Source organism: Schistocerca americana, chromosome 8 (assembly GCF_021461395.2).
Source record: "Schistocerca americana isolate TAMUIC-IGC-003095 chromosome 8, iqSchAmer2.1, whole genome shotgun sequence".
Taxonomy (NCBI): domain Eukaryota; kingdom Metazoa; phylum Arthropoda; class Insecta; order Orthoptera; family Acrididae; genus Schistocerca; species Schistocerca americana.
The window spans coordinates 460,805,017-460,829,742 of NC_060126.1; the positions used below are offsets into that span (position 1 = coordinate 460,805,017).

Consider the following 24,726-nt stretch of genomic DNA (forward strand, 5'->3'; position numbering starts at 1 on the left):
CGCACACACACACATATCCATCCGCACATACACAGACACAAGCAGACAAATACTGTCTTACTTGTAGCGCTATTTCATTTGACTGCCGCCAGGCAGACGCACCTGTGCTTTTATTTGTGCAACTATCTGACAGATGGCATGAGCGTTCACTTATTCAACAGCTGCGCCTTGGCTATGCTTCATTGTGGCATTACACGGTGACCAGTATTATCCTTCATCTTGCTGTTGTTTAGGACCACCAGCAGCATTCAATGTGTTGGGAGCAGACCGTGTGTCATCATACAAATAGATTAGTGGGACTGACAATAACAGCTCTGTGTCCTGCTCTAGCAAGTGGGCTATGTGCGCTACAGGATCCCAGGTGGCTGGTGCAGGTTCAGACATGCTGGAGGTTGTTGCTGCCGCAGGTAGAGAGGCCAGTGCAGGTCTCGACAAGATTGTGGCTGAGGTTGCTGCAGGTCCAGACACGGAAGAGATCAATATGTTGGCACTCGCCCCTGCAGGCTTGGACGTGTCGAATGTTGCTGCCGAACAAACAAGAGGAAGCTTTACAAATGGACCAAGACATGAAAACAACCAATAATAATAATAATAATAATAATAACTGTAGACAAGGATGTTATATGGGATACTTACTTTTCCATTACTTCCTGTTCTGCAAGACTGGGCTGGATAACAACTGTTACTGATGCTTCATGGTTCTTCTTCTTCTTCCTCTTCTGCTGCTGCTGGCTAACTGAGGGAGATAGAGGTCACAGAGCTGCTGAATCTGCCCTATATCCCCACAATGACATCACCAGATACTGCCATCCTATTGGCTGAAGCCTATCATGTGACCATATTCAGGGTTCCTATTGGTTCGCACCCTTTTTCCTGGTCCGCCATCTTGGACTGTCACAGGAGGAAGTGATGAAAGATCGACAGTGCACTCTGGTGACGATGTTGTGAACTAGGTCAGCTGGTCTCCAAACTTCAAGGTGAACAACTATAATTCATTGTGGAATACGGCGAAGTTGATGTGGGGTGTTAGACAGTTTCAAAAAAGGTATGCTGTTCCAGCACAAGCATCTATCTGCATGAGTAGTGAAAAGCATGATCATACCATTCCACTGCACTGCCTTTATTTGTCGAAAAGTATTCACCACATGCTCGTCCATTACTTTTTCTTTCCACTCATTGTGTAGGAGGCTATGGATACAGCCCTCAGCCTGTAATACACATATTAAATTCATCCCTGAAACTTCCTGGCAGATAAAAACTGTGTGCCAGACCAAGACTCGAACTCAGGACCTATTGCGTTTCACAGGCCGACAGCACCCTCAGTAGTTGTGAACCAGGTCAGTTGGACTCTGCACCTCATGGTGAACACACTGGATGGAGCTACCGTCTATGACAACTCAAATTGTTTAAATAAACACTCCATACTTATGTCTATACATCCAGCAGCCCAGCACAGACTGAGCCCTTTTGGTGCCAATTGATGGATGGGGGAAGGTACGGGGGTGTGAGAGGGGGAGGGGAGGGGGCAGGGGAGGGGTCAGGTGAGGGGAATGGGCGGGTTAGGTTAGTGGAGACAGCCGAATAGACCTATTTTCCCGCCAAAATTTCAGCTTACTGCAATGACGTCATTGCGACATAGCCTTATCTACAGCCGCCGTCTTAGGTCCACAATCTTGAATAAATGTGGCAACAATGCAGAGTGGGGTGTCACAGACTTTGTCACACTTTGTATATTGCTCCCTCCTACGTATATCTCGCGAAGAGACCATGAGTATAAAATCAGAGAGATTAGAGCCCACACAGAAGCATACCGACAATCCTTCTTTCCACGAACAATACGAGACTGGAATAGAAGGGAGAACCGATAGAGGTACACAAAGTACCCTCCGCCACACATCGTCAGGTGGCTTGCGGAGTATGGATGTAGTTCTACACTATTATGGTACAGAGAGAACTTTACTTTGTTGACAACGAGTATTTCTGCTGTTCAGATAGTAGAATAAGAGGTGAAGACAAATAAGAGAAGATGCAATGATTGAACAGACGATACAGCAAACGCAGTGTGTGATAGTCTCTATGCTTATCAGCATGTAGCAGCGATATTTGCTCGCAGTCTGGTGTCATATGACCGGAAAAGCAAACGTTGCAAAGGTATCATACACAACCATTCATCGCCAGTTTCAACCGCATACACTTTCGTATGAAAGTCCTTGGTGAATGAAATCACCATCTTGATAATAAGAGGAGTCATTTGCCAGATATTAGTGCTTGTTATGAAAAAATGAAATGTCGTGTGGTTAAGGCCTCCCGTTGGGTACGTTGGTCGCCCGGTGCAAGTTGGTGACTTGCTCGTCGATGGGCATATAATGATAATGAGGACAACACAACACCCAGACCCTGAGAGGAGAAAATCTCCGATCCAGCCGGGAATCGAACCATGGCCCCCTTGCACAGCATTCCGTCGCGCAGATCACGTAGGTATCGGGGCGGACACTGCATATTAAATTTCAACACCAAATAATAATTTAACACGATAAACATGCATTGTTTTATTGACTTTTCAAATCAGCAAATTTTGTTGCAGCACTCTTATAACCAAAGGAAACAGTAGTTACCGCTTGCGAGATTCCTCCAGGCTTTAATAGCTCGCGAAATTAGTTCAAGGACCTTCTGCCGGTATAGCTAGAGCGCTGTGTTACAGTAAAACATGTGGGACGTACGCAAGCTCTGCCGCCAGCCACTTACGTCGCTGATAGTGGACAGCTGACAACTGATGCGTCATGGTGAACTCGGTTATCTGCACGCGCTCGCTCTTACAGTATATAAGGCGAGAGCTGTGCATCCATAAGACACAGTGGTCCATCGCTTCAGTGCCCAGACTCCACTCGTAGACAACAACGGTGAGTGTTCACGCCGGACTGGCGCAACGCATTGTAACGGCGACGTCAGATTCAACAACAGTAAGGGCTCGAGTGAAACGGAGCTAAATGTCTCGTCCTGGAGGTTACTTGGTAATTATATGTATGTGATGTCTGTTCATTCGAACGTGTCTGAAAGAACAGACATTACATACATAATTAAGGAGATTACAGCCAAACATCCCTCACTGCAGATGAACTCCAGGCTAGAACTCTTACGGTAATTGCGGGATGATGCGTGTAGAGAGACTAATGAGCAGGATTACTATATCAGTAGTGTGTGGTATAAGTCGAGAATTTGGGTCTGACTGGAAGTGTGCTAGGGTAGTCCGTGTTGTGGTTGTGGTGACCACTGGGTCTGGATGACATACTGGTCTGCGCAACTGTCTAGCAAGCAGGAGACCAGGTTCGAAGCCCAGCTCAGCACAGATTTCCCATTTGTCCCAGTGATATAAATCAATGTCCTGTGGTAGCTGATGATTTTAGTTCCTTTGTGGCTTTCTTCTGTAATTGTCTACTTCTTGCTGTTTTATTTTACCACACAACTTTCGTTTCACATACATCACAAAGTGATTTCTTTATGCATTCTAATCCCAAAGTTTCTTATGAGTTAATACTTTTCTTACAAAACACTTGAAATCAGAAAACGTGTGATACATAATGGCCAGCTTGGGGTTAAATGATAAAAGACAGTTTTGTCTTTCCCCTCTATTATATTAAATTTATTATGCGAATTTGAGATTGGGATTATAAATTCAACTCTATCTAAAACATTTTGTTAAAATGTACCGATTTTCACAAAACACAAAAATGTTTATTTTCTTGTTAAATATAACATATATAAGACGTAGCTCTTTCCTTAGCAGATGCTCTGTCGCTATGTGTACGTGAGGTTCCCAAAATGCTACATCATGAAACGATATTCCTATACCGCTTCTCGTTAGACATGTAAAAAATACAATAACGATAATGGAATTTCGGTTCTAGGTACCGAATTTCCTCTTCCACAGTCGAGTTTCGCCCTTATATGGACTCACAATCGTTTCTGACACGTGACCGATTTATCAGGTTACTTCTTGTTTTTTACAAAAAAAAGTCCGCTAATCTACATGAAGCAACTTTTGTGCAGTGACGGAGAAGTTGAAACTTTATACTCAGCATTTTTAATCGATCAGAAATGGTCGTCGTGCTGACTAAATTAGAAACCAGAGGAGCTGATTTCCAAACAGCTGTAAAACAACTGATGGTGTAAAACATTTGTGTAAAACAACCGACAACATCGGGAACCCGATATTTGACCAGGCTAGCAAAACCTCTTCAGGCCATAACACGCAGACAGGAAACAGTAAAAAAAGTTTTTTCCTTAACTGTATCAGTGGTATCTGCGTAGGTTGCATTTTCTTATCTGTGGTAGGGGTGTTTAGTTGTCAAATGACTATTATCTAAGAACCTGAGAAACTGTTAGTTATCAAACAAACATCATGAAAGTGTTTAGTATTTAATATTACTGTCAGGTTCTGACATGAAAAAAGACGGAAAACATTCAGTGAGTGTTCAGCTACTCCTTCTAAAGTCTGTCGTTGCAAGAGCCTTCCTCCAAGGATTAATTAATTAAATTCAACGGTTTTTACAGCAACCAGTACAGCCATTTCAACTGCTTATGTTAGTGACAACAACTAAATTTCAAAAACACAACTATTCTGTACAAAAAGATCACAAATTCAGCAGCTAATATGTCCGAGATCTATATCTACCTCTTGTACGTAACGTACTATTGAACTCTCAATTTTGAGGTTGTTCTCACTCGTCAGTGTTTCAGTATTTGTTGGCATTGTAATGGTTCTTTATTTACGTGACCATTACGGCACTCCAACCAGTAAAATCGTACTATTTTTCTGCGAAGTAACAGACATATTTTTGTGACAATATTCACATTTGGTTTTATTAACGTATAGGTACTCCGATGTATCGATATATTACAGTGATATGGTTCTTGTATGTATTCATTTCTTTGAGACTGTCATAGTCTTTGACTTACTTGTAACCGTTTTGGTGGGAATGCGCACAGAGCAGTCTTTGTTTCACTTTGCAGTTGTTATTTCGCTTTGTAAAAGAACAGTCAAGTCTTGTGTTTGGTTAAAGTGGAAATTAAATACATGAAGATTGATACACAACTGTTTTCTTGATGATGTGACAATTAAGAAGAAGTATATGTGAATTTACAAGAAGTGTAATAAAAATATGGATCGTGAAGACCAAGTCAAAAATTATTTCTACCGTACCATTGTTCTGATCTGGGATTGATGATCATTAAGAATTTTCTGAAAAACGCATTTGTTAGGTCTTCAAATATTGCTAAAATACAGATCTGGACCTTCTAGCAGTCAAAGTGGAATCACCCTAGAATCAACAAGATGAGCCATAACAACATCGACGAAATCTACATGGGAATCCATTCAAGATAAGTGCCAAAATTAATGACTTTGTTACAATGACTCCATTATTTCCATTCTGACGATACCATCAACAGTCAATAACTTTGTTGTTGCCCGATAAAGCGAACATATGCTGCGTGAGCAACATTATTAATCTGATTTCTAACCTACTTTGCAAGTTGTGGTATATATTTGTAACATCCCAATATGACATGATAATCTTCTTCGTCTTCTGCATGTTCACTACATGTGGGAGAATCTGTGACTAACAGGGAAACATTCGTGTCCCAATCTTATTCTGATAACTAATGTTACATATCTTCTTGGGAGATTTTTTTTGGCGTTCCACGGTTTCGTTAGTATAGTAAGCTGTATTGAAGCGAACGAAAAACCATTTTTCTGCTCCAATGTCTGCCACTGGGCCTCCCATTGCTCGTATGCCTCTTTCTTTGACATATATACAAAGTCACAGTGTGGAAGCTTTATAAACAGCGGGTCCCCTTCTTTGATACCTTTTCTTTTAGCAAGAGTATCTACTATTTCGTTATGCCGCATACCTGAGTGTCCCTTTACCCACATTAGATGAACAGATTCATTTTCTTTGTTGGCCTTTGTTATTAATTGTGCCACATCAAAAACATAGCTGTTACCAGGCTTCCACTTTCGACGCTCCAACTGCTCAAAAGTACTTTTGGAGTCAGTCGAATTTAGTATTCCGTTCACTTTTCCAGTTTGAAACTTAGCTGTTTTTTTTTTTATAGCTGTTACTTCTAGTGAATAAATACTACTAAATGCTGCCAATAAGAAACTGTCTAGCTATCTGTGACCTAAAGAAATAATATGCACAACCAACTCCCTCGTTTGTTTTACATCCGTCAGTATATGTATGCAAAAAAATCTGGGCATTTTCTCTCCAGGTAATTTGTCACGTCCCTGTGAGCTCTAAAGTCTTCACCAGTAAAGTCTGCTAGACAAGAAATTTCAGATTGAACAACTATTGTCCGCACGATGTTCTTCACTTCACTTCACGTACTTCCAATACTGATGTTAAGTCAATGCTGACGTTAAGTCTGCGCCACTATCTCAGAAAACGAGCCTCTCCCACTCCATTTTGTTGTGGTATCTGTTGCCGGTTATGGTACTCTACTTTCACTCATTTCTATGGTGCAATTTTCTCCATAACAATGTATGCCCCCGATGGACAGGAGTTGGTAGCTACCTACATAAGAAGCTACGTACATGAGAAAGGGCGGAAGATTGAACTTCAACGTGCCGTCGACGTTGGGGTCATTCGAGATGAAGGTCGGATTCGGGAAGGATGGGAAAAAAATCCAGCATGCACTTTCAATGGGCGGAACCCAGCAAGCATTCGGCTTAAGAAATTTAGGAAAATCACGGACGTGTTCAGCGTCTTACCAGTGCGCAAGCTTAATCGGTATGTGAAGACACAGCAGCACGATATAAAGTGAGACTTGGGAGGACGACGGTTCAATCCCGCGTCCGGCCATCCTGATTTAGGTTTTCCGTGATTTCCCTAATCGCTCCAGGCAAATGCCGGGATGGTTCCTTTAAAAGGACACGGCCTACTTCCTTCCCCGTCCTACCCTAATCCAATGAGACCGATGACCTCGCTGTTTGGTCTCTTCCCCAAAAACAATCGAATCCAATCCAATCCATAAAGTGAGACACTGCGCACTTCTAAGGGATTATTGGGTTTGTGCATATCTTCGCAGCGTTTTTCAAAAAAAAAAAAAAAAAAAAAAATGTTCAAATGTGTGTGAAATCTTATGGGACTTAACTGCTAAGGTCATCAGTCCCTAAGCTTACACACTACTTAACCTAAATTACCCTAAGGACAAACACACACACACCCATGCCCGAGGGAGGACTCGAAGTCCGCAGCTCGTGGTCGTGCGGTAGCGTTCTCGCTTCCCGCGCTCGGGTTCCCGGGTTCGATTCTCGGCGGGGTCAGGGATTTTCTCTGCCCCGTGATGACTGGATGTTGTGTGCTGTCCTTAGGTTAGTTAGGTTTAAGTAGTTCTAAGTTCTAGGGGACTGATGACCATAGATGTTAAGTCCCATAGTGCTCAGAGTCATTTTTTTTAGGACTCGAACCTCCGCCGAGACCAGTCGCACAGTCAGCGTTTTTCCATAAGTTTAATAAACACAACAGATACACGTGTCATATAGTTTAGTCATCAATAATATATTCTCCTTCACTATTTACAACAGTGTGCCAATGCTGGGGTATCTTTCCTATTCCGCTGTTGTAGAAATCACCTGGTCTTGAGGCGAAGAAGTCATCGAGCCAGGTTCGGAGGGCATTTGCATACAGAAAGGAAGTTCCTTGAGTGCTGTTCGGTAGAGAGAGGAAAAGGTGAAAATCTGAGGGCGCAAGATCAGGTGAATAAGGCTGGTGCGGAATGACTTCCCAAAGCATCTCGTGTGTAGTGTTTATCAGTCTAGCAGAATGCGGGCGTTCGTTGTCGTAGAATAGCATAACTTCACGCAGTCTTCCTGGTCGTTGTTCTTGGATTACGTCTGAAAATCGTCTCGCTTGTTGAGAATAATTGTCAGCGATGGTGGTTACACCTCGGGGAAGTATTTCGTAGTACACCACACCGCCGCAGTTTCACCAGATGCCCTCTGATGTTTGTACAGGGAGTTGCTGCTTTGTTTGGGCTCAGTCATTCCTTTATTTCCATTATGTTAGCATAAACACACCATTTCTCGTCACCAGTAACGGTGTTGATCACAAGCCAATTGATGATGAACAATCAGGAACACACATATGGCCACCCACCGTTTTTCGTGATTTTCCCTTAGAGCATGCAGTAACCACACTCCAGTTTTTTGGACTCTCGTCGTCGCATGCAAATGTCGCACGACGGTGGTACGATCACAGTTCGTCACATCTGCCAGACCGGGAGTACACTGACGTGAATCATTGCGGACTAATGCGTCTAGCGATCTTTATCAAGCCCTGAGGGTCGTGCAGAGTCACTACTGTCAAACGATCCTCCTTAAAACGAGAGATTCATTTTCTTGCCGTGCTCTGTGCAGTGGCATTATCACCATATACGGCGCAAATACTGCTTGTTGCTTCTGCTGCTGTTACCCCTCTACCGAATTCAATCAGAGGAATGCCTCGGAAATATTCCGACACTTGGCACTCCATTTTCTACGTCCACGGCTCCACACACTATCTCCAAATGGCAAAATGACAATATAGGTACTCAAATGGGAACAGTAAACTACAAATAAAGAATGGGAATCAATAAATAAACACACACCAAACGAAATACCAACATACAAAGCAAAAAGGCCACGAACGTATGCACCAACCTAACATAGACTAATATTTACTGGTGATTCGCAACTGTGTTCCGACCTTGAACTGTGGCCTTACGCGATTAATCATATCGATAAGCGGACGAGCAGCTCACTAAAACTGCATCTAACTCCGCTAGGAACTTTAAGGCATACGACGAAGGGTACTTAGCCTAACACTATCACCTCCCCACTTCCCATTGTTGATGAGCATCCGTGAGAGCTCTTGTCTGTAGTGACTGACTCATCTAGAAACGTTCGCTCTCGAAATTTTAACAGTAAACGACGGCGTCACCCGCAACGCTTCTCGTGTATCGTCTTCCACTAGAGTTGTATCAGCATCTCTGTGACGCTTTCGCACAAACTAAACGAACCTGTCACTAAACGTGCTGCTCTTCTTTGGATCTTCTCCATTTCATCTATCAGTCCTTTGAGGCATGGGTGCCAGACTACCGAACACTATTCAAGTACCGGTAGAGCGAGGGTTTTGGTATGCTACGTCATTCGCGAGTGGAATTCTGAGGATTCTTCTAACGGATATCCTTCTGGCATCTCGCTTTCCTGTGATTTGTTTTTTGTCGTCGTTCCGTTTTCAAATGTTCAAATGTGTGTCAGATTTTATGGGACTAAATTGCTAAGGTCATCAGTGCCTAAGCTTACACACTATTTAACCTAAATTAGCCTAAGGACAAACACACACACACACACACACACACACACACACACACACACACACACACACACACACCGCCGGCCGGTGTGGCCGTGCGGTTCTAGGCGCTACAGTCTGGAACCGCGTGACCACTACGGTCGCAGGTTCTAACCCTGCCTCGGGCATGGATGTGTGTGATGTCCTTAATTAGTTCTAAGTTCTAGGCGACTGATGCCCTCAGAAGTTAAGTCGCCTAGTGCTCAGAGCCATTTGAACCATTTGAACCAAACACACACACCCATGCCCGTGGGAGGACTCGAACCTCTGCCGGGAGCAGCCGCACAGTCTATGACTGCAGCGCCTAGACCGCTCGGCTAATCCCGCGCGGCCGTTCCGTTTTAAATAGTTCCGTACGCACACATTATCTGATCAAAAGTATCCCGGTACTCCCGTGTACCGTCGAATTCAACACCAGATATCACAAGATGCGGGTCTGCCAATACGAAAGGAGGTACAAAGTATTCTGTTGATAGTAAAGAACCAGTGGCAGCAGAGTGGAGCTGTCAAGAGAACTCAGGAACTTGGAATGTGGGCCAGCCATTGGATGACACCTGATTAAAAAAACAAACAGCGGCATTTCAGCCCTTCTGATGCCACCCAAGTCGACTGTTTGTGATGTAATTGTGAAGTGTAAACGCGAGGGAACAGCCACAGCTAAACCACGACACGACAGATCTCATACAGTGATGGGCAGGGATGGCCGAGCATTACAGAGGATGGTCAATCTAAGCGACACTTAAGGTAGTGTAAAGATCGACGCAACTTTGCAGTGTATTGCCAATGATGTAGGACTGTGAGACGACCTTGAGGTGCCTATTTCCGAGACGGTCACTTTAGTGCAGTAGTAGTGCTGCAGGGTAACCTCCGAAATGCAACGTACAGCGGCTTGTGGAGTATGCATATAGATGGAGATGTAACGGTGATTATACAATACTGGCCATTAAAATTGCTACACCACGAAGACGACGTGCTACACACGCGAAATTAAACCGTCAGGAAGAAGATGCTGTGATATGCAAATGATTAGCTTTTCAGAGCATTCACACAAGGTTGGCGCCGGTGGCGACACCTACAACGTGCTGACATGAGGACAGTTTCCAACCGATTTCTCATACACAAACAGCAGTTGACCGGCGTTGCCTGGTGAAACGTTGTTGTGATGCCTCGTATAAGGAAGAGAAATGCGTAATGTCACGTTTCGGACTTTGATAAAGGTCGGATTGTAGCCTATCGCGATTGCGGTTTATCGTATCGCGACATTGCTGCTCGCGTTGGTCGAGATCCAATGACTGTTAGCAGAATATGGAATCGGTGGGTTCAGGAGGGTACTACGGAACGCCGTGCTGGATCCCAACGGCATCGTATCACTAGCAGTCGAGACAACAACCATCTGCACGAACAGTTCGACGACGTTTGCAGCAGCATGGACTGTCAGCTCGGAGACCATGGCTGCGGTTACCCTTGACGCTGCATCACAGACAGGAGCGCCTGCGACGGTGTACTCAACGACAAACCTCGGTGCACGAATGGCAAAACGACACTTTTTCGGATGAATCCAGATTCTGATTACAGCATCATGATGGTCGCATCCGTGTTTGGCGACATCGCGGTGAACGCACATTGGAAGCTTGTATTCGTCATCGCCATACTGGCGTATTACCCGGCGTGATGGTATTGTGTGCCATTGGTTACACGTCTCGGTCACCTCTTGTTCGCATTGACGGCACTTTGAACAGTGGACGTTGCATTTCAGATGTGTTACGACCCGTGGCTCTACCCTTCATTCGATCCCTGCGAAACCCTACATTTCAGCAGGATAATGCACGACCGCATGTTGCAGGTCCTGAAGGGGCCTTTCTGGATATAGAAAATGTTCGACTTTGCCCTGGCCAGCACATTCTCCTGATCTCTGACTAATTGAAAACGTGTGGTCGATGGTGGCCGAGCAACTGGCTCGTCACAATACGCCAGTCACTACTATTGATGAACTGTGGTATCGTGTTGAAGCTGCATGGGCAGCTGTACCTGTACACGCCATCCAAGCTCTATTTGACTCAATGCCCAGGCGTATCAAGGCTGTTATTACAGCCATAGGTGGTTGTTCTGGGTACTGATTTCTCAGCATCTATGTGTCCAAATTGCGTGAAAATGTTGTCACATGTCAGTTCTAGTATAATATATTTGTCCAATGAATACCCGTTTATCACCTGCATTTCTTCTTGGTGTAGCAATTTTAATGGCCAGTAGGGCACATTTTGCTCTTTGCCTATACACGCTGTTGTGTCAAAGCATGCCGGCGTATTTACAGAAGCGGAGTGGTCAACAACCTGAAGGGTTGGTGGGGAGGGAAGGGGAGGGGTTGTGCATCGTAACGGCCTACAGCGCTGACTGTGTGCGTTCTCTTGTCTGCAGCAGCAGCCGGACCGCGGGACGACCATGGCGCTGGTGACTGGGAGCTGGGTGCTGGACGGCCTGCTCGTGCTGCTGCCGCTGCTCTACTGGTACACGACGCGCCACTACTCTCTCTGGAGGAAGCTCGGGGTGCCCTACTTGAAGCCGACGCTGGTCGTCGGCAACATGGGCGGCGTCGTGACGGGCCGCCAGCACATGGGGGAGCCCATATACGAGTGCTACCTGCGGGCAGGGGACGAGCCCTTCATGGGAATGTTCGCCTTCGATCAGCCGCTCCTCATGGTCAAGGACCCCGAGCTCGTGGGCCGTGTCTTGGCCTCAGATTTTTCCTCCTTCTACCGGCTGAATTTTACCATACCGGAATCAGAGGAATCTGTGGGTGGACGGTCAATCTTCTCCACCAATGGTCCAAGGTAAGAAGTACAATTATTTCAGTTAGTTTACACAAGTCACAGGATGAAAACGACGCTGAACAAAAGTTTTGCCCAGAATGCCTATTTCTTTATAAGCACACATTAAATGGAAAAATTACAGTCTACTTCAGTACTCTAAATGGAAGACTTACACGTCTCTATGGGTAATTAAAAATTAGGAAAGATTATTTATTTTCGTCCTAAATGCATACAGGGGATTTGTTTTAACTTGAGATAACCCAATGTCTCGAAACGACAGATGGTTCGAAGAAACATTCTAGATATAAAGCTAATACACATTAAAGACATGTGTCTGTGCTACAACCAACCACTTCATAACCACCCCTACAGCATGGGTGGGGACAACTTTGTATTTTCAAACGGTATACAGCCCATATTTTCAGCACATTCAGATTCTACGCCAAAATATATGAATTGCTTACTCAACCCTTTATTTCTCACTCGTAGCAGATGCCGATGTAATCGACACATATCAAGCGTGTCTGTTTTTGCAATTGACAACCGAGGTTCAAATAGCTCTGAGTACTATGGGACTTATCATCTGAGGTCATCAGTCCCCTAGAACGTAGAACTACGGAAACCTAACCAACCTAAAGACATCACACGCATCCATGCCCGAGGCAGGATTCGAACATACGACCGAAGCGGTCGCGCGGTTCCGGACTGAAGCGCCTAGAACCGCTTGGCCACAACGACCGTCTGAGAACCGAGGCATTTGACTCTACGTTTCATTTACGATGTATTAGGTTGGTGCATAAGTTGGTAGCGTTTATGTTTTGCATCTTGGTATCCCGGTTGCTAAGGGTTCATTTATCGATTGTCCTTTATTATTTGTAGGTCACTGCTCCTATTTCAGTTTACATATTGTCATTTTATCATTTGGAAATAGTGAGTGGGGGCTGTGTACGCTATAAAATAGTATGCCAAGTGGATAAATCGGAACATTTCCGACATCTTCTTCGGCGACAGCAATGGAGGCAGCCAGACACATTTTCGACGTGTGTGGGGATAACGCCATTGGACAGTACTTGGAAAGAAAATGATTTTCTCGTTTCTAGGAGGTTCGTTTTGACTTTAGTAACTCTACATATTCAGGAAGCCCTTGGGCGTCGCATTCGGGAGGACGACGGTTCAATCCCGTCTCCAGCCATCCTGATTTAGGTTTTCCGTGATTTCCCTAAATCGTTTCAGGCAAATGCCGGGATGGTTCCTTTGAGCTTGCGCTCCGTCTCTAATGACCTCGTTGTCGACGGGACGTTAAACAACACTAACCTAACCCTAACCTTGGGCGTTTGATGAAGGTCGTTTCATCGCCTTAGTCCACAATTACCCACGTCAGTGTACTCGAGAAGTGGCATATGTGATGAACTGTGACAATTTCACCTTCGTGCGGCGTATTCAGGCGACGAGGAAGATTAAAAAATCGGCACCGCATGCTCTAAGCCAGAATCAGAAAAAATTGTCGGGTGGCCATATGTGCATCTCTGCTTACTCGTAATCAATTGCTTCGTGAACAACACCTATTATTCCTACCCTGTATCGTTACTGGTGACGAGAAATGGTGTATAGGTTAGTTACGTTTAAGTAGTTCTAAGTTCTAGGGGACTGATGACCTCAGACGTTAAGTTCCATAGTGCTCAGAGCCATTTGAACCACAGTGAACTTCCTCAAGGTGTAATCATCACCCCTGACATCCATTTTAACAATTGAGACGACTTGCAGACGTAATCCAAGAACAACGGCCAGGAAGACTGCTGAAGTGATGCTACTTTGTGGTGACGCCCGCCTACATTGTGTTAAACTGACATAAACATTATGGAAGAGGTAGGTTGGAAAGTCATTCCGCACCCACGTTATCCACGTGATCATGCGATCTCAGATTGTCATCTTTTCCGCTCTCTACCAAGCAGCCTTCAAGGAATTTCCTTTCCGGACGGAAAGCCGCTCCGAACATGGCTTGACAGGTTCTTCTCTTCAAAACCAGGTGATTTCTACAGCAGTGGAATCGGAAAGTTACCCAGCACTGGCAGACTGTTGCAAATAGTGAAGGAGAAGATATCATTGACGACTAAAGTCTGTGTTATTTGTATGTATTGTGTGTATTTAACTAATGGGAAACCTACGAACTTGTGTACCAACCTAATAAATGTAAACCTTTGTGTTCTAATGGCTGATAGTTGTGTTCAAACGTTACTTGAGTGTCACAAACGCTATTGTACAGTAGTTAATAATATGGGTTGAGATTGACGTTTATGGCAAATAAGCTACATGTATGGTAACGTAGTTTTCTGTTCCCTGCGAAGTTGACAGTGGTGACTACCGAAACCGTCGGAATGCTTGATTTCGGTGGCCGCCCTCGAACCCCACCATCAGATTGACTGATTTCCGTATGTGTTTCCATCCAACGCCGTAACTCTTGTACTTGCCGCTATGCGACTATCGGTGGAATAAAATGTTCAAATGCGTGTGAAATCTTATGGGACTTAACTGCTAAGGTCATCAGTCCCTAAGCTTACACACTACTTAACCTAAATTATCCAAAGGACAAACATACACACCCATACCCGGGGGAGGTCTCGAACCTCCTCCGGGATTAGCCGCACAGTCCATAACTGCAGCGCCTTAGACCGCTCGGCTAACCGGCGGAATGAACCAACAACCATTGTAATAAGGTAAAATGTCCATAAATTCAGTGACAGGCGCAACTGCCATGGATAGTCACCTCAATGGTGATAGGCAAGGGCACTCACCAAATTCAAGCATTCAGTGGTGAGAGGAAAGGGGACTGGCCAGAATTAAGCAGTCCAACGGTGAGAGGCTAGGGCTCTCACGGATATCAAGCACTCTGCTGGCAACAAAACCATTACATTGACATCGGTGTTTCTGGATCATGGGAAATGTAGTTTGTAACCAGACATTGAAACGACTAACCATATTGTACTGTAGAATCACATTTGAGATGCTAAAGTAAATTTCGAGTATCAATATCAACCGTTGTAACACAAACGTTTATATTTACACCGCAAATGAAATGTAGAATTAAACGTAACGGTTCTCTTTTTCAAAATCAGCATACTTGATATCTGTCGATTACGGTTCCACCTAGCGCAAATGGGAACCAATGGTCTGAGTAAACCGTACGTATACTTTGAGGCAGAATCCGAATATGCGATAAAAATTGGTGGTTCCCATTTGAAAATACAAAGCTGACCCTGCCTGCCATGCACGAGCTGTGGTTAGGAGGTGGCCAGTTGTAGCACAGACTGATGTTCCCTTTGCTAATATTGACTTTTCACGTAAAACATTGTTTTCATACCATGCGCCAGTTTCGAGGTATTTAGTTGTCCCAAGCTAGAACAAACACCGTACATGAAGCCATCTACCGCATAATACTTTCTATGGAAGCATCTTTAATCACATTAAACATGTTGATGAAGTGCTTACAACCAGATGAATAGACACAAGTAACCTACAAAGTAGGGACCAATACGTTTCTGCAGTGTTAAACACCGGCATAAACATAAATATAGTTCTTTTTGTACGGATATCTGTAGCCAGAAACGGTTTACACTGAGATAAATTCAGTAGTGTAACGATTTTAATGTAAATTCACCTAAATTTTTAATTTTCTGTTCTTAAGGTGAGTTGAATAAGTTACGTCATCCGAAAGTTACATCACTCCAATCGCTAAAATGTTTTGTTGAGATAAGATAAAGAAAGCTTATATCACTCTAATGCTGAAATGTTTTGCTGAGATACGATAATGCCATTTAGGCTCATACGAGCTTCCAAACTGTTCGAAATCCAATTTGCCACAGGAGTACAGAAGAATTGAAATAATACATGCAGATTTTTGCCCCGTAACCTACTAACAGAGCTTTGATATACGTTGTATTCATTTCAGTGTGTTCTGGTTAAGTGTCGATCACAGAGCGAGGGAAATCGAAATTGGAAGTAATCGGACATGGTGTACCACAGGTTAAATATTTTGCCTCCTATTCTGTTTCTGATTTACCATACATAAACGATCTTCCGTTTCAGTTATCAGAAACTGTAAATTTTGTCCTTCTTGTAGATATTGGAAGGTCGGCTTAGAGATAGGGAATGTAATGAAATGTTTCAAACATAATAAAATGTGTGAAGGTGAAAAGATAGTCATTAAATTTAGCCAGGAGTCTGTATACACAGTTTAAAAATAGGTTTTAAAAATAGTCTACTGAAACAATGAAATAAAAGTAGTACGTACTCGTAATTTTAAGTTTTTCCACAACTTATACATCTTTGCCTATGATCCACATTACTGAATCTACAATTGTGCAACTTGTGCGTACAGTACTTATTTTTTCTGTGTTCTGATAGAACTGTTAGGATGAACTCCAACACATCATTGATGCTCTGTGTTCCTGATATAGTATCTGTGCTTCTGCAGTCTGAACTATTGCCAGATTTAATCGTCATCGACCCATCCACATAGCCATTTTTATCACGGCCAAAAGCCATCTAAGATAATGGAAATAGCCCGTTTATCCTATAAAAATAACGATAATATGCGCGTTCCTGACCTCATTATTCGAGTAGATTGTTTCCTACACTGATCGACGCATAAAAAAAAATGGGGCACCCACGGTGGGTGCTGCACTTTTTTTGTTAGGCAGTATATACCTTACTACACTCCTGGAAATTGAAATAAGAACACCGTGAATTCATTGTCCCAGGAAGGGGAAACTTTATTGACACATTCCTGTGGTCAGATACATCACATGATCACACTGACAGAACCACAGGCACATAGACACAGGTAACAGAGCATGCACAATGTCGGCACTAGTACAGTGTATATCCACCTTTCGCAGCAATGCAGGCTGCTGTTCTCCCATGGAGACGATCGTAGAGATGCTGGATGTAGTCCTGCGGATTGGCTTGCCATGCCATTTCCACCTGGCGCCTCAGTTGGACCAGCGTTCGTGCTGGACGTGCAGACCGCGTGAGACGACGCTTCATCCAGTCCCAAACATGCTCAATGGGGGACAGATCCGGAGATCTTGCTGGCCAGGGTAGTTGACTTACACCTTCTAGAGCACGTTGGGTGGCACGGGATACATGCGGACGTGCATTGTCCTGTTGGAACAGCAAGTTCCCTTGCCGGTCTAGGAATGGTAGAACGATGGGTTCGATGACGGTTTGGATGTGCCGTGCACTATTCAGTGTCACCTCGACGATCACCAGTGGTGTACGGCCAGTGTAGGAGATCGCTCCCCACACCATGATGCCGGGTGTTGCCCTGTGTGCCTCGGTCGTATGCAGTCCTGATTGTGGCGCTCACCTGCACGGCGCCAAACACGCATACGACCATCATTGGCACCAAGGCAGAAGCGACTCTCATCGCTGAAGACGACACATCTCCATTCGTCCCTCCATTCACGCCTGTCGCGACACCACTGGAGGCGGGCTGCACGATGTTGGGGCATGAGCGGAAGACGGCCTAACGGTGTACGGGACCGTAGCCCAGCTTCATGGAGACGGTTGCGAATGGTCCTCGCCGATACCCCAGGAGCAACAGTGTCCCTAATTTGCTGGGAAGTGGCGGTGCGGTCCCCTACGGCACTGCGTAGGATCCTACGGTCTTGGCGTGCATCCGTGCGTCGCTGCGGTCCGGTCCCAGGTCGACGGGCACGTGCACCTTCCGCCGACCACTGGGGACAACATCGATGTACTGTGGAGACCTCACGCCGCACGTGTTGAGCAATTCGGCGGTACGTCCACCCGGCCTCCCGCATGCCCACTATACGCCCTCGCTCAAAGTCCGTCAACTGCACATACGGTTCACGTCCACGCTGTCGCGGCATGCTACCAGTGTTAAAGACTGCGATGGAGCTCCGTATGCCACGGCAAACTGGCTGACACTGACCGTGGCGGTGCACAAATGCTGCGCAGCTAGCGCCATTCGACGGCCAACACCGCGGTTCCTGGTGTGTCCGCTGTGCCGTGCGTGTGATCATTGCTTGTACAGCCCTCTCGCAGTGTCCGGAGCAAGTATGGTGGGTCTGACACACCGGTGTCAATGTGTTCTTTTTTCCATTTCCAGGAGTGTATATGAAGTAAGCAAAAAACAGGAGTACACATAGTGTTTCCGCCCAATTCTTAAGACTGAAATAAATATGCGGCACTTAGGATGGAAAGCTGGCGAATGTCTTCGACATCTAGCCCTTGTTATTTGTTTAGAAGTACGATCTGGTGAGGTATGTATGAAGGTGTAGTAAAAATGTGTCTCCTCCGACAGGTGGAAGATGTTACGTAATGTGTTGACGCCAGGTTTCACTTCCGGCAAGATGAAGCGCATGTTCCACCTGGTCGAAGAGTGTGGACAGGAATTGGTTGAGCACCTGACAGCCGCTACGAAAAAAGGTATGGCTGTTTTGTTATAGTAATTGTTGTTTCTGTTATGTTACTATATCGGAAAGTTTCTACGGTATAAATGAATCAACAGAAAGATATGGAATATAATGGGAACGTGAGCTATAGTTTCCCAAAATGGATTATTTACATACAACGTGCAAACCAACGATAGTATCAGCTGATACGTGACACCACGCCCGGGTTCCCGGGTTCGATTCCCGGCGGGATCTGGGACTTTCTCTGCCTCGTGATGACTGGGTGTTGTGTGATGTCCTTACGTTAGTTAGGTTTAAGTAGTTCTAAGTTCTAGGGGACTGATGACCATAGATGTTAAGTCCCATAGTGCTCAGAGCCATTTGAACCGTTTCATACGTGACAATCTATTGCTGGACTGACATGTCTCATGTATATTTCCATAATTTATTTAAGTTCACTTGGTTTGAGTTCGAGCGATGTCAGTTGATTAATGCTCATGTTTATAGCAAGCAACCTATGTGATTTTGGCGATTAGGCTGTAAATTCTTCTTACTTCTCTCTCCGTAAACTTGTGGAAGCTGCGTGCGATTCGTTCTGCAATTTTCTTGGAGTTGGAGAATCCCAGGTGAATGGCGAGGCTGAGGTCTCATACGGTCCGTGGGGACGAGAACCATTTTAGCTTAGGAACCAGGAGGCAGGGTAATCTGTGTGGCTGACCATTTAACCATGGAGACACGGCAATATCTGGGCCTTGCGCCCATCCTGCTGCTATCTACATAACAATTCACTAAATCACCTCACACTATGTGAGGCGTGGCCGCCATCTTGAGAAAATCGGATAACGGGGTGACGAACACCCAAGTTTGGGCCGATTTGCAGATTTAACAAGCCGAGCCAGCCGACCGTAGGTGTTGACAGAAGAACTTTGTTCTCGTGATGGAAAGTCCTTCCCATAAGAGAGTGAATTGGGATTGCAGTTACAATGCTCTACCGTGAGAAACGAGGTAGCGCTGCTCTTCATCTACAGTTGTCATTTAACTGAGGGACTGTGAACGCTACTTTCCATAAAATCCAAACGTAGATGGGTTGTATGGGGGAAGAGACCAAACATCTCATCGGATTAGGGAAGGACGGGGAAGGATGTCGGCCGTGCCCTTTCAAAGGAAGCATCCCGGCATTTGCCTGGAGCGATTTAGGGAAATCACGGAAAACCTAAATCAGGATGGCCGGACGCGGGATTGAACCGTCGTCCTCCCGAATGCGAGTCCAGTGTGCTAACCACTGCGCCACCGCGCTCGGTTCCAAACGTGGAGCCCAGTGCATTGGCTGCTGAGCAAACACGACTGCAGAGAAGGGATATCAGACAGAATTATTAAGAATTGCGTTCTTCTACAGGATAATATTGCAAAGCTGTTACTAACTCAGAAATTGTCGGTTTATTTACTACTGTACCGTTTGTCGGAGTATTGAAAAAACAATTTCACTGGCGCGCAGGAAGTTGTGCAGTCTCAGAGGTAAGACATAGTCTGGAGAACAAGAAGAGATCATTCCTTCCTTGGCAGAAGGACTTCTTCCCCACAACGTGGAAGGACTTCTTCCCCACCAGGCGCAGTCAGCAGCAGATCAGGGGACACACTGCCTTCTTCTCAACGACTTGCAGGGTTTAATGAGACTATGCGAGTTTAGGCAAACTGATTTCAAGACGTAGAAATAAAAATAATCTTTCGGTTTGACGCCACTTCGGCGACTTGCGCGTCGATGGGGATGAAATGATGATGATTAGGACAACACAACACCCACTCCCTGAGCGGAAAAAATCTCCGACGCAGCCGGGAATCGAACCCAGGCCCTTAGGATTAGGTTAGAGCGACATTCGGTCGCTCTAACCACTGTTTTTTTTAATCTCATTTTGTTCGACATTGTTCGTTGCATTTGTTCGGAGCGGACGTCCCATGACACCCGTTCAAGTTCGCTGTTGGTCCTTTCACTTAGTTTCTTGTATCACGGAGGGCAGCTAACCCTCTGACCCAACACGATGAGATACCGTGCCAGCTAACCTCTCAGCTACCGGTGGCGGACGACGCAAACATGATGATGTGAGTGAGTAACTGCTGCAAACCTTTACAATCATGGAATATTTGAGGGTTCATTAACGATTTATTCTTCGTTGTAGTATGGATGTATTAGGTAATCACTCTTTCGGCGTCATTATTAGGTTGGAGTACAACTTTTTTTCTTTTGCATGTTGGTATTCCGGTTGGTTCAAATGGTTCAAATGCCTCTGAGCACTATGGGACTCAACTTCTCAGGTCATTAGTCCCCTGGAACTTAGAACTAGTTAAACGTAACTAACCTAAGGACATCACACACATCCACGCCCGAGGCAGGATTCGAACCTGCGACCGTAGCGGTCTCGCGCTTCCATACTGGAGCGCCTAGAACCGCACGGCCACTTCGGCCGGCTTATTCCGGTTGCCATGGGTTTATTTGTCGACTGTCATCTTTCATTTGTAGTTCACCTTATCTATCTGAGTTCACATATTGTAATTTTGTTATTTGGGAATAGTCAGTGGAACCGTGAGCGCAAGAAAATGGACGTACCAAGTGGAGAAATCGGACAATTTCCTAGACATTCTGCTGTTTGAGTACAGTAGGAGGCAGCCAGAAACATTTGCGTCTCGTATGGTGATCACGCCGTTGGACAGAACACGGCAAAAAATGGTTTTCTTGCCTTAAGGAGGACCATTTTGACATTAGTGACCCCCATATTCAGGAAGACCTTAGAGTTTGACAAAGATCGTTTCGACGTAATAGCCCACATTGATCGATATGAGTGTACTCGAGAACTGGCAAATGTAATGAATTGTGATCATTCCTGTCGTGCGACATTTGCATGCGATGAGGAAGGTTCAAAAACCGGGAGAGCGGGTACCGCGCGCTCTAAACCAAAATCACAAAAATCTGCGGGTGACCTTATACCTATCTCTGCTTGCTCGTTGTCAATTGGCTCGTGAACAACACCGACCATTCCTATCTCACATCGTTACTGTTTATCAGAAATGGTGTCTTTGTGCTAATATCAGAGAAAGAAAGGTATGGTTAAGTCCAGACAAAGTAGCAGTTTCCTGTACAACGACATTCGCATATACACGAAAGATAATGTTATACATCCCATGGAGCAGCGACGGTGTGGTGTACTGCGAAGTTCTTTGCAAAGGTCTAAGCGTCACTGCTGACATTTATTGTCAACAACTGAGACGTCTTGCAGCCCACGTCCTTATGGAGTCACCACTAGCTGGCTCACTGCCTTGCTGACAACCTGGATTCGTGGCACTGTGAGGTCTGCACCACACTTGAGCCTTAGCATCACCTCTCACCAACTGAAATTAGGACTGTCTGACCGGGTGTGAAGGCATTGCTAACTACGCAAATAATTTTTTTTCGTGATTTTCTTTAGATTTCTATTATTTTTCTTTTGTTCATGTGGGCATTTCTAATTGCGATTATGTAACATTCTACTGCGGCCTTTAAATGTAAAGATGTAATTGTGGTTATTTAGTTTGCCAATGGATAAATATGCTTCTTGCTTTGTGCCTGTGGTAAAGTTTGCAAAGTTCTCTTTTGGAATATTACTAATTGTGAAAAATTCAGTCATAAAGATTTATGTAATTTACGATAACGATATAACATCTATAGACAGGGGACAGCGATAGTGATATCGATAGTCGAAAGGTTGTTGAGTAGTAGAGGGGATGGTGGATGGTGTGTCTGTGAAGCGTGCGCGGAAAAATAGTACTGTGTTTTATGAAAAGCATACGTAATTGTATGGACAGTGATACCGAACTATCAGATTGTTAATTCTCTTTACCACTGCGGTATGTAATGCCATCGCCAGCGAACTTTAAGAGCAAATAAACCGGACTGTGAAAGTGTCGCTAACAATACTTTGTTGCGGCCGACACGAGCAGTGCTTTTATGCAAATGAACTTTGCTTGTATTGGTTTTGGGTGGTGGAACTGTTGTCTATCACATTCTATCAAGCCGTCAAAGTGAAGACTTTAACTGTGCTATATAAATGACTTTCAGTGACGTTGTCGAAGTTTGAAACGTGAGAACAGAGTGGACATTGTTTACGGTGTGCTTCACACACACGAACAATTCTATGAACTGTGTATTTGAGGCTAAGACTGTATGAATGTGACGAACAGTGTAATTATGGACGATAGCGTCACGGACAGTGCATAAAGTGTAAAAACGAGCGATGTCTACGTAATGTACTCTGAAAGAGAGGACATGTCAACAAGTTAAGAGATTTCGCCGAAAGCTATCCCTTGGCCTAGAAACTTTCTTTCTCTATCAAAAGTATAAGAGTTACAGACTCTATTCAAATAAATTCTTTGTTTAGTTTATGTTTGCTTTGTGCTAACGAAAATAAAATTACAATTAGTGAATTAAAAGTTGCCTGGTAGTCATTGTTGAAACACCAGTAAAAATAAACTTCTTCCTCTCATTAGAACTAATTCTCCTTGCATGTCAAAATTATTGTAGTTGTTTTATGTATTGTTGTGGGACTAGATGCATGACAGTGACTAATAAGACTATTTTGTCGCGAAATATGGCTTCGCGCGAAAATTACGGCGACCGCCATAATTGCTTGCGTTCTGACCAATAACGTAAAAGCTGCTATTCCCGTATTGGTGCATTTCCTGACGTGAGCGTGAATTATAAATGTCAGCTGTCAAATCACGTAGTGACTGTTTACCCAGTAATAAAAGTTTTTGATATTGTATTGCTACGAGTCGTAGTATTAAGAGACACTGGTTATACTCAAAAGTGGGTAGATATATGGTGACCCCCCCCCCCCCCCCTAGTGTTCATGCAATTATTAACAGTATTGTGTGTGATTCACGAAATTTTGTCACTTTTTCTGATTCCTTTCAGATATTGTGTTAGATGTCTTTGAAGTTTCAGAGAATATATACACAATTTTGTTGGTTCAGGTTAATTTCAGAGCAGTTTCTCGTGAATATTAGAGTTTTCAGTTCGTAAACAAAGTGGGATCGTGACCAATTGAGAAGTATAACAAAGAGTGTGGTTTGCCAACTAGAATTTTGGATGACTTCACAGTTCAGATTTTGATAATTATTTTTCCTGTGGGTTGAGGTCATCACACGGGCCACCTTTACCAGGCGTCTAGAGTCCAACCAATATAGTCAGCAGCCTGGAAGAGGCGCTGTAGGCGATGTCTTGCTGTTGGCAAAGGCACTTCCGACGGTCGTCTACTGACATCGCCCATTAAAGCGACATTTCGCCGCACTGTCCTAATGGATACGTCAGTAGTATGTCCCACATTGATTTGTGGGAATATTAATTTTGGTTTTGCTCGAAAAATGTCCGGTAGCACTGACAACTCTACGCAAAAGCACGGCACTCGGTCGTTAAGTGAAGGCTGCTGGCTTCTGCGTTGTCTGTGGTAAGAGGCAGTGCCTGAAATTGGTATTCTCGGCGGATTCTTGACACTGTGGATCTCGGGGTATTGGATTCCACAACGACTTACGTAATGGAATGTCCCGTGCGTCCGGCTGCAACTACCATTCCGCATTCAAAGTCTGTTAATTCTCGTCGTGCGGTCATAATCACGCCGGAAACCTTTTTTGCGTGAATCACCTGTGTGGAAATAACAGCTTCGCCAATGCACTGTCCTTTTATATGTTGTGGACGTGATACTATTGCCATCGGTACAGGGCTATTACAGATGATTGAAGCGATTTCATAAATTCACTGTAGCTCCATTCATTGACATATGGTCACGACACACTACAGATACGTAGAAAAACTCATAAAGTTTTGTTCGGCTGAAGCCGCACTTCATGTTTCTGCCGCCAGAGTGCTCGAGAGCGCAGTGAGACAAAATGGCGACAGGAGCCGAGAAAGCGTATGTCGTGCTTGAAATGCACGCACATCAGTCAGTCATAACAGTGCAACGACACTTCAGGACGAAGTTCAACAAAGCTCCACCAACTGCTAACTCCATTCGGCGATGGTATGCGCAGTTTAAAGCTTCTGGATGCCTCTGTAAGGGGAAATCAACGGGCCGGCCTGCAGTGAGCGAA

The 24,726-nt window shown here is 44.6% G+C and overlaps 1 protein-coding gene across 1 annotated transcript in view; it reads left to right on the forward strand.

Moving 5' to 3' along the window:
• The first annotated feature begins 2,810 nt into the window (after positions 1–2,810).
• The window catches only part of LOC124544913 (cytochrome P450 6j1-like), a 38,882-nt gene continuing 16,966 nt past the window's right edge, over positions 2,811–24,726 (forward strand). Inside the window, exons 1-3 of the mRNA XM_047123652.1 lie at positions 2,811–2,900; positions 11,811–12,220; positions 18,522–18,646. Coding sequence (XP_046979608.1) covers positions 11,832–12,220; positions 18,522–18,646 — 514 coding nt within the window. The 5' untranslated portion in view covers positions 2,811–2,900; positions 11,811–11,831. The remainder of the gene's footprint in view (positions 2,901–11,810; positions 12,221–18,521; positions 18,647–24,726) is intronic.